The 10,999-nt window shown below is 41.0% G+C and overlaps 1 protein-coding gene across 2 annotated transcripts in view; it reads left to right on the plus strand.

The window, feature by feature from the left end:
* SLC30A10 (solute carrier family 30 member 10) overlaps positions 1 to 8,706 on the plus strand; it is a 29,996-nt gene extending 21,290 nt beyond the window's left edge. For both annotated transcript variants that reach the window (XM_072948250.1, XM_072948249.1), the window contains exons 3-4: positions 4,277 to 4,516; positions 7,094 to 8,706. In XM_072948250.1, coding sequence (XP_072804351.1) covers positions 4,277 to 4,516; positions 7,094 to 7,593 — 740 coding nt within the window. In that variant the 3' untranslated portion in view covers positions 7,594 to 8,706. The remainder of the gene's footprint in view (positions 1 to 4,276; positions 4,517 to 7,093) is intronic.
* Positions 8,707 to 10,999: the final 2,293 nt, after the last annotated feature.

Raw genomic sequence — 10,999 nt, forward strand, 5'->3', positions numbered from 1 at the left:
CAATATGCCGGTGTTTTGGTTTTGCTTTTATTTAAAGACGGCAAGTGAGGGATAAGTGTCCTGCTGTTGCCAAGCTACCTTGTGAAACTAATGACTTATCAGCTGATGGGACTGTCTAGCAGGTGGCAGTCTCTGTCTCTCAGGTGGTGCTGCCTGATTGCACTCTCCGAGTCACGGAGGGGTTCACGTCAGAGTCTGCGCAGAAACCTTTACTGCATCCAGAAAGTGTTCCCTGCTAGCATCCAAGAGCTTGCTGTTCCGTGCCAGCGCTCTTTTCCAGATGTTTCCATCCTTCTCTTCAGCTCTTTCCTGCCTCACCCCCTCCCTACCCCTGAGCGATCTCCCCGGCCCATCCCCTACCCCCTCCATTTCAGGCACATGTACAGTGAGGAGAGGAGGGTTTAGTCTAGCGGATCTGGTTTGAGTTCTGCTTCTGCTTTTCACTAGATAGATGGTGACTGTGGGCAAGAAACATAACCTCTTTGAGCTTCAGTTTCTTTGTCTACGTGATGGGGATGATAGGAGTGCCGACATCACCGTGTTGCGGTGCGAGGCACCTGGCTGGCTGGATCAGCACAGAGGATCCATCAAGGAATCACGTCCATTATTATCATCGCCTCCCCATCAGTTCTGTACACTTCTCAGTGGGTTTCAGATGCTGTTTCACGTCCTCATCAGAGCTCGCCTCTGCGAGAAGTGAAGCAGACGTTATCATCATCCCGGTTCCACCGCTGAGAATCTTGTTTCTCAGAGACGCTGACTTTCACAAGGTCTGTGACTCATAGAGGCTGTCAGCTCTGAGTCCGAATGTAGCGCATGCATTCCCCATCGCATCAGCCACGTTGTGTGGCAAGTGCGTCCCCATCCGCAGCCTCCCTCGGGTTCTCTGCTTGAAACGCCGTCTGAGTTCCCTCTGCCTGGAACGTCACTACTTTCTGAAGTCTGTCTCCTCTTCAGAGTCCTGCCCAAGTTGCCCATCTCGCCAGAAGTCTTCCCTGAGACTCCTCTATCTTCTCAGGCGAATAATCCTCTCCCTAGAAGTTACTGATACTCTTATCTCAGAATCCGGCCAGTGGCTGTGTTCCCCAGAGGACAATAACCATCTTTGCATGAGCCCCAGAAAACACACTGCAATAACCAAATCTCAGGAATTTAATGCAGTGATGCTGTAAGCAATTTTTCATGCTGAAGGTCATGCGAGTTTAGGTCATAGAATCGATTTAGTAGAGTATGACTGACATTTAAAAAATTAACTTGAATTGAATGAAATAGAATAGAAAATAGTAATACATCATATGTAAGTACAGTTTTTAAATTTTTTTCACCAAACATTTGTTTCTGTGTTTGTGCTTGGGCCAGGATGCAAAGGATGATTCTTGCTTTGGTTGATGTGAAAAATAAGTTTAACACTCTTTTATATAATTCTTAGGGGCTAATAGTGAGATTTCTCAGAAGGAGAACCTGAAACTGGAATTTAGGACTTAGATGAGGTAGGATGCACAGTGGTTCTCTAGTCAGACTAGAGACATATCTCCAGACTTATATCTCCCCTTAGACACTTTGTAGCTGTGTGATCTCGGATCAGTTACTTAGCTACTCTGTGCTTCAGTTTCCTCATTTGTAAAATGAAGAGAGTGACCACTTCAGAGAGTCCTTAAGAGGACTTAACATGTAAATACAGGCAACATGCTTATAACAGTGTCTGGCGCATACATGTTAGCTGACTTATTATTATTTAGTAAAAGGCGAGACTTAGTCTATGTTGTGGGAGTTACGACTAAACAAACAGAAAATAGTTTTTTGTTGAGTGCCTAGATTGTGTACCTCCAGTGCTAAAATATAAACAAAGGAAATGCAGGGTATGACCCTCATCCTCATGTTGCTTTTAGTCTAATGGAGGAAACAAGGCTGATGTCCATAAAAAAGAGAGTAACAGACGACGGTCTCATGCAGTGAGAATGATGTCGAGTGTATATAGGAAGTATTTGGTCTTCATATTTTTATGGTAGTATTTTGTGCTGCCCTGGAGAAGGTTAAAGCTTTGATCTTCAGTTCTTCCTGAGGGAACAAGATGTAAAGACCAACTTTGGGGAATGTTTTGACTTTCTCTTTGTAGCCGAGGACAGAGACTGGGGAGTAAGATGCTCCTCTGGGTGGGTGGGTGGGTTGAAGGGGACACAGAATTTACAAGTGGGACTATTTAGTGTATTTATTGAATCAAGATCGTGGTACCTTAAAGAAACACTCAGCCAGAAGGAGATGTAGTGATTCTTTTTATTCTTGTATTTTTTTTTGGGGGGGGGGAGTTGTCACGGATTGCATTTAGTATGTTTATAAAATATCATTTGACCTATGATGCTACTCAGAATCCTAGAAGAGTTGCCAAGAAGCACTAGCCTCTTCCAAGTGAGGGTGTTCAGTTGTAGCCTTGAGTGAGTTGTTCATATTTTGGATTATTATTAATTCTACTAAGGGATTTTGTGGGATCCTTGGAGAGACAAAGAAGATTCTTTCTTTCTTTCTTTCTTTCTTTCTTTCTTTCTTTCTTTCTTTCTTTCTTTCTTTCTTTCTTTCTTTCTTTCTCTTTCTTTCTTCCTTTCTTTCTCTTTCTTTCTTTCTTTCTTTCTTTCTTTCTTTCTTTCTTTCTTTCTTTCTTTCTTTCTTTCTTTCTTTCTTTCTTTCTGTATAGTTGATTTACAATATTCTGTTAGTTTCTGGAGTATAGCAAGTTGATTCAATTATACATATATATACAGATTATTTTTCATATTATTTTCTATTATGGCTTATTATAGGATATTGAGTATAGTTCCCTGTGCTGTACAGTAAGACCTTGTTGTTTGTCTATTTATATACAGTAGTTTGTATCTGCTATCCCAGACTCCTAATTTATCCCTCCCCAACTCCCTTTCCCCTTTGGTAACCATAAGTCTATGAGTCTGTTTCTGTTTTGTAAATAAGTTAATTTGTATCATTTTTTTAGAGTCCACATATAAGATATATATTTGTCTTTCTTTTTCTAACTTACTTCAGTTAATGTGATCATCTCGAGGTCCATCCATGTTGATGCAAATGGCATTATTTCATTCTTTTTTATGGCTGAATAGTATTCCATTGTAGAAATATACCACTTCTTTTTTACCCAGTCATCTGCTGATGGACCTTCATGTTGCTTCCTTGTCTTGGCTATTGTAAATAATGCTGCTATCAAAGCAGATCTTCCTTAATCCATGTGCTTTCTTCTAGAGCAATACTCTGGAGATTTATGTTCATTTGAATCACCTGGGGATCTTACTAAAATGCAGAATCAGATTCAGTAGCTCAGAGGTAGGGCCTGAGATTCTGCATTTCTCACAAACTTCCATGGGATACTGATGCCGCTGGTCTGTGAACCATACTTTGAAGAGCAAGATTCTCATGCTGCTTTCTGTTAAAAAACAATAACAACAAAAAAAAACCCTTTTTAAAAAAAATTGACATACTGTTATACTTGATAATCCTTCTGACAAATCTTCACCTAATTCACTAAACCCCAACGTGGTCTACGTCTTACAAGCAATCGGACACTTAGATTGTCTTTTGATCTTCTTTACTGGGATGACTTCTGTATCATAATCGAAACTTTTCAAAGCAGTTCCCTTAAGTAAAGGCATCTACAATTTTTGTTATCACCTGTAGAATTTAACATTTTTTAAAATCATGGCTCTTTATCTAGTGGGACTGTTGCTGGAGTCACTGTTCTGGGGAACCTCTTAAACCAGATGCAGTTTAAATGACCACAGGCTGAGAGAGAAGTAGGTAAATGCGTGCAGGGGAGGGGAAAGTGAGGCAAGGTGGAGGGAAGGCAAAGCAATAGAAGAACCTCTCTCTTGATCTATTTTAGTTCCCTCTCCCCTTAAAAATGTTTGAAGCAATTTAAAGCACAGACACTTGTCAGAAAGGGGGAAAAAAACCCAACATTTGTGCAGCCTGTGTTTTCTGGCTTGGTGCCCTCTGATGGGCGGTGGGTGGCTGCAGAGTGGCACCCTGACCTGGCACTGTCCCTCTCCCACAGGGCAGGTGTCTGCAGCTCACAGTCTTCCTAAGTTGTTCCAGGTTCTCTGGGTCCTGTGATTTTGTTTTCTGAGATGCCGTTGCCATTGTTTCTGCATTTGAATCCATCCAAAAAGAAAACAAATAACCACAGTAGTCGTCGACTGGGAAGCCAGGTCAGTGAGTGTCACACAGCTCCCCAACGTGGATCTGCGCTTTATAGGTCTTTCTTTCTTCCTCTCAGGGGTACTTTTACATGTGATGGGAGATGCCCTGGGATCGGTGGTTGTGGTGATCACGGCCATCATATTCTATGTGCTTCCCCTAAAACGTGAGGACCCGTGTAACTGGCAGTGCTACATCGACCCCAGCCTGACTGTAGTTATGGTCATCATCATTTTGTCATCTGCCTTCCCACTCATCAAAGAGACTGCTGCCATCCTGCTGCAGATGGTCCCCAAAGGCGTCAACATGGAAGAGCTGAGTAAGTTGGACAATTCTGATCTCAAACCACTGCCCGCTTAATGTTCTTCAGTCCTGAAGGCCAGCATGATGTCAGGAGAGTGTTGGATTTATGTATTCTGATATGCTTTAAATCACTGAGCAACAGAGACATCCATGATATGCTCTGTAGCCTGCTACGGTAGCTCACAGCTCCAAGAAACAAAGGTCCTTTGCAGCCCATGATTCTCTGATTCTACTGCAAATTTTTGAAAATGTAATGCTTTGGCAATACCTATTCCTTAGCTGTTTATTTACCTTCATGTCAGAGATTTATTTTAACTCAGATAAAGCCACACTGCCCGTAACTTGATTTTTATTCTCCCTGTTCTGAAAACATGAGACGTTCATTCGTTCATTCATTTGCTAGATCCAGCTTTCTAGTGAATCGATTTTTATGGGCATGCAGGTCAGCACGTGTCTCATAACACAGTGAAATGGACCATGTTTCAGTCCAGATCATTCATGGCCTCATTCAGTAATGAAATCTGTTTCCTTGCTTTGCTCAAATAGCAGGTCAAACTCTCATTTTAGTTTACGTGCATCAGAGGATAGAATTTTCAGAGACTTTGTAAAATTTCTAAATGGGAATGCTCCAGATGTTGGTGAGAAACTGAATGTGTAACTTTATTTCTTGAGTTTCTAAATGGAGATTATGTTTTTGTAGAAAACAACATGTTTTTACGCACCTTTGCTCTCTTTGTAGCTATCACTGCTTCAACAGCAAGCCAGAAAACAGGAGCGAGGGCCTGAGCCCACTCAGCGGCTGAAAGTTGACAGACTTTATTTCACGACAGATACCTGAAATTTAGTTGATTTACAATTCTGCGTTAGTTCCTGGTGTACCGCGTGATGATTCAGTTACACACACGAACACACACACGCATATTCATTTTCATATTCTTTTTCATGATAGGTTATTACAAGATATTGAATGTAGTTCCCTGTGCTGTACAGGAGGACCTTGTTTATCTCTTTTATAGACAGTAGTGTTTATCTGCTAGTCCCAAACCCCTAACTGATCTTTGATGGGTCTTAATACATTGCACGGCCACGGCTAGACTTCCCTCCCGGAAGGCATGATTTCCGGTGAGACTGTTCTGTGAGGGTCACAGTCCTGCTGGCCCTTTGCCTAGCAGTTGGTGCTCTTCCCACAGTCTTTCCCCCGGATGCTCTATTTGCCTCTTTTTCCTTTTTTTCCTACCTCTTCTTTGGCAGCATTGGTTAGTTTATCTGTCTCTGAGAGCCAGTTAAATGTGGTCAGGTCTCCAGCTGCTTTACTGCGCAGGGTTACAGCAGTCAGCCCCCGTGTCCTGCCCTGTGCGCTGTGCTGCCGGCAGTGGAGGGAGAAAGCGAAGGAGCTGATACACAGCATCGTTTTCCTTGTAAGGGCTTGTATCCCAGTGGGGAAAAAACAAAACACACACACACACAACAATTTGTGATATATGTTGGTTTCATTGCCTTTTAACAAAGTAATATATGTATAAAAGCAGATATTTAAAATCTTGTGGTAGCAATAGCAACACTTTCATGGTACTTATTACATGCTAGGTCGTACTGTTCTAAGTACTTTACTTATATTAACTTATTCTAATCCTTAATAATCATATGAGGGGCTGTCACTATCATTCCTCATTTATAAATAAGGAAACTAAGGTACAGAGGGACTGGGTGAATTATCCAAGGTCATGTAGGTCGTCTAAACTTGGAATTGAACTCTCATTGGCTGTAGGTCACTCATAACCACTATTCAGGACCATTGTTCTAAAAACATACTCATTTTAGAAAGGTAGAAAATATAGAGGAGACTAAATAAGAAAATAGAAATCTCTCATAATCTTATCGCCCAGAAATTACCACTGTTAATATTTTTGCATCAATCATTTGATAAAACAAGCTTTCATCTGCCTCAAAAATTTTGTTTTGAGTCTATACACTGATGTTTCATTGACAAAAAGATTATGCCATATATACAGTCTAGCTATTTGCTTTTTTACTTAAAAATACCTCATATATTTTTCCTCATATCCTTAAATATGCAATGTATTTTTCCACAGCGGGGTCATATTCTGTTGTGTGATTGATTTAACTATTTCTTTGTTGCTTCCATTTTTTTTTCTTGTACATAAATATTTGATTATTTCCTTTAGGTTAAATTCCCAGTATTAGAATTGCTGGTAAAGGTTTTTATCCATAGTACCAAATACCCTGTATAAAAGGCTTCCTACTTTATAGTCCCATGGCCGTCCATCAGAGCATCCATTCCCTTGTAACCTTGACAACCCTGGGCATCTGCTGGTGGGTGGGGGTTGCTGTGACACTTAGTTTTTCAAATTGCCTTTTATGGGCTAACAGTGTTTGGTAGAGGAATTCAGAGAGGAGGAAGACGGTTATGGGAAAATGTACCCATATAGATCCAGCTATTTTTCTTCCTGTAATTCTTAGTAACTGTATCATTCTGGTGAGAATGCTTCAAGGGACAATGTCCCTTCCGTGGTGGCTCCATGTTTCAATGAGAGCCCTCATCTTGGCTCCTGTTTGCTCTTTCCTATTCTAGTGAGTAAACTCTCTGCCGTGCCTGGAATCAGCAGTGTGCATGAAGTTCACATCTGGGAGCTTATAAGTGGGAAGATCATTGCCACTCTGCACATCAAGTATCAGCAGGACACAGGGGATCAGGATGCCAGTCTGAAAATTCGAGAAATCTTCCACAACGCGGGAATCCATAACGTGACCATCCAGTTTGAGAAGGTGGACGTGAAGGAGTCCCTGGAGCAGAAGGACTTGCTGATGCTCTGCAGTTCACCCTGCATCTCCAAGGGCTGTGCCAAGCAGCTCTGCTGTCCCCCTGGGGCACTGCCTCTGGCGCACGTCAATGGCTGTGCTGAGCACAATGGCTGTCCCCCACTGGATATGTCCCGAAGTGATGGCCTCGGTGGACGGGAAGCAACAGAAGTGGCTATTGAAGTGTCTTTGGCAGGTGGTCTGAGTGACCATGGACAAGTGCTTAGCAAAACTCGGGAGGACTTGCGTTATGTCAACAGCACACATTTTTAATCTGACGCTCACATAAGTAAGACTGCATAGATGAGGCACTTTGGAACCACTAGCTCAGTTTGTGGGAAGAGCTTTGTGGGTTGCGGACAGTGACCAGACCCACAGTGGGGGCACTCTGTGTTCAGTAAGGGGTTTGGCTGTTTGGGATGTTAGTTGAACTTGCCTGTGAATTTTGATGTGACAGAGAACCCTTTTACGTCATCCTGGGTGTCTTCACGCTGCTCTTCAAGTTTTGTTGGAACGTGTATTTTCCAAAGCAGATGCACTAGTACATACATCCGGGACATTGAAGGCTGGGACTTAATGATTGTGGACGCAGGACTCAAAGTAGTTTTTGTTTCAAATGGAGTAGAATGTCTAGCTGACTCACAGGTAAACACATAGCTAAGAACATCGAAAAAAACTTACAAACTGAAAGAGCTGTATCCTTTTCCTTCCACCGGGAGATCGTCAAAGGGGAAAGTTAGGTAGACCTCCCATTGCAGACATTTTTTTTTTCTTTGACTCATTTTTAAGTAAATGTAAAATGAATGCCTAGCAAGGTAGAAAACCTGAGAACATTAGAGGAAGTTGAGTTTATTGGGGCTGCGGAAAAGGAAGCAAATCTGTTTGGAGCATTTTTTCATTTTGTGCGGTGGAGACAAAAATGCTCACTTTCTGCTGGGAACTGCGATAGGGTGTTTCAGATGTTTAAATATATAAGATGCTTTTTTTGTTTTCACTCTGAAGTGTGGGAGTCTTTCTACTCCTTTAAGTATGACACAGTGCTTATCTACTGTCTTTTAGAGTCAGTCCAATTGGGACTGTTTTCATTTATTGCTTATTAATGATTTACTTATTTGCCCAAATTTCCTTTTGAGTCTCCTTTAATATGATCACATTGATCTATGTAGCATTTACCAGGAGAGAATGGATATTCCTGGGGTAGAGGAATTTATGGCACTGAGTGTGCATCCTTGCCAGAAAAGAAAAATAAAGAAGCTAGATTGACTTTTCTTTAATTAGACATATTTTAAAGTATTTATTATAGTTTTCAACTCATAATTTGATGGAAAAAGTGTTTGTCCAAGGGAGAAATGAGAATTAATTAAATTGCTGCCTTTAATGTGCTTTGAGGAGCTTACACTTTCTTTTATGTCTCTGACCCGTATTACCAAGTTCAAATAAATACATTAGAATCTGACTTGGTTCCATAACAACCTATGTTAGTACTGGAGAAACATCTGTTATGTATGTAACAAACTGTTCAGGCAGCAATTATTTTAACCAGAACAGTCCCAGAATAGGTGTAAGGAAATGGGAGGTGCCCCACCAGAGAACCAGAATCTTCTTTGACGGGCTGCAAAATTGACTACAAAGGATCATCTCTTAGGTGCTGAAGTACTTAGTCCTGTGTAGAATCTGCACAGTACTCAGCAGAAATGCTGGGTGGATAACAGGAAAAGCATCCACATTTTTCAGCACAAGCATCATTTGAAAAACTGCATCTTAGTTTTAAATTCTAAGGCTGAAATAAGGAAGCAACTGTGATCAGTGGGAAAGGAAAATCTTTATTCCTTGAAAATGTTTATCTGAGTTTACATTGGCCATGAATTAGGCAAAGAGGAAAAAAATGCCTAAATATGTTTTTATCCCTTAGAGTTTATTAAGTATATATACTTAACAGTATTATATAGTATATAATATAGTGTATGTATACTTCATAGCTAAAACGGGGGTAAGTACAAGCCAACATTTTTGTTTTTAATGTTAAAATTATGGCAGGTACTCACACAAAACAGAAGATTCTTTATGAAACTTACCTCAGTGATATGTGGACCAAATTCTCATGTATCAGTGTTGGCTGAGATGCTCTGACTGGAGCCAAAGGAGAAAGCTGTTTCTCACTTCCGAATTTAAAGGTCTAATTTGATTTCATATCGCTCTGCTCTTACTAAAAGGGAAAAATCATCAACTTCTAGTTTCTGTGCAACTGGCTGAAGGGCTGCATGTTAGTTTACATCCCAATAATGTTCTTGAATTAGCCTCTAAAGCATTTTTCTGGAAAGCAAAAGGCACTTAATTCCCATCTAATTAAATCTAACCTCAGAAAATTATCTTGATGGACACTTATGAACATACCAAATTATGGGGTACAGTCGATGTGAAATAATACCTTTGGCAGACAGCTTGGCTCGGTGTGTTGAATACTTTCCAAACAAGCTAATTTAGGGCAATATTTGTGTATCCGGCGAGGTGCTGGCTTGTGCTCAGGCACCGTGATGCCTGCCGTGTGGCCTTTTTACATGAGTTTTACTCTCTCTTTCGTTGTCCCGCATTTTAATTCTCCCAAGGAAACGCCAGAGTTTTCTTTCTCCTTTTGAATCAGCCCTGAGTGGTGGCAGCAGTGCCTGAGAAACAGTGGACTTAAACCACACTGTTTTTTTCTGAGATGAGAAGAATATTGCTATTCAGTTTAGCATTCCTGTGTGCTTAGGTTAGTTCCAGAAAATTCTTTCCCTTTTTCTCTAGGAACTGAAAATAATTTTTTAAGAGTCTAGGGAATCCTCTGTGTGTCGGGTCAGGACCAGCCCTTGGGTGTGCTATCCTGGGGGACACAGGGCATGGCACTTCCCATGGACTCCTGTTTCTATGCAAAGAGTCATTTCCGCAGTGTGTCAGTGCCTGCTATAGGAAACATGACGTCTGCTTATTTATTTTCCCATTTCAACTCTCTTTTTGAAAATAGAAGTTACTTTATTTTTCAAAATATTTGGACATTATGAATACCCATAGAACTAGGAGGCTCCATTGTTGATAGAAAAAAAATTACTCCTTTAATTTTTTTGATAAAATAGCAATAAAATAGGGAGACATTGAGGAAGAATTTAATGTATTCTCCATACTTAGATACTTAGTTACTTTTTTCCTTTTTCTTTCTTTCTTTTCTCTCTCTCTCTCTTTTTTTTTTTTTTTTTTTTTTTTTTTGCCATGAGCTGGCCAAACTCCAGTGGGGGTAAATCAGGAATCTCAAGTTCAGTAGAAATGGGTGTTTTGAATGGCAGAGAAATCACCGAGGTAGATTTTGGATTATCACAAGGCAGCTGCCTTTTGAGGTAGTAAGAGCTTTCGTTATGCTTTTTCAATTTCTGTATTCGATGTTTTGAACCGGACAATTCCTTGTAGTGTGGGGCTATCCTGTGCATTGTAGGGTTTTTAGTAGTATCTTTTGGTCTCTAACCCCAGATGCCACTAACATCCCCCCAGGTTGTGACAACCAACAATACCTCCGACATTGCCACGGGTTCCCTGGGGAGCCGAATCGCCTCTAGGTGGGAGCCACCGATGTCCGACTTCACCTAAGGGTACTTGAGGGGTATTGTTGACGGAAGCCCTTCTAAGGCCCAACAATCCTTTGAATATAATC

Source organism: Vicugna pacos, chromosome 23 (genome assembly GCF_048564905.1).
Source record: "Vicugna pacos chromosome 23, VicPac4, whole genome shotgun sequence".
Classification (NCBI taxonomy): Eukaryota; Metazoa; Chordata; class Mammalia; order Artiodactyla; family Camelidae; genus Vicugna; species Vicugna pacos.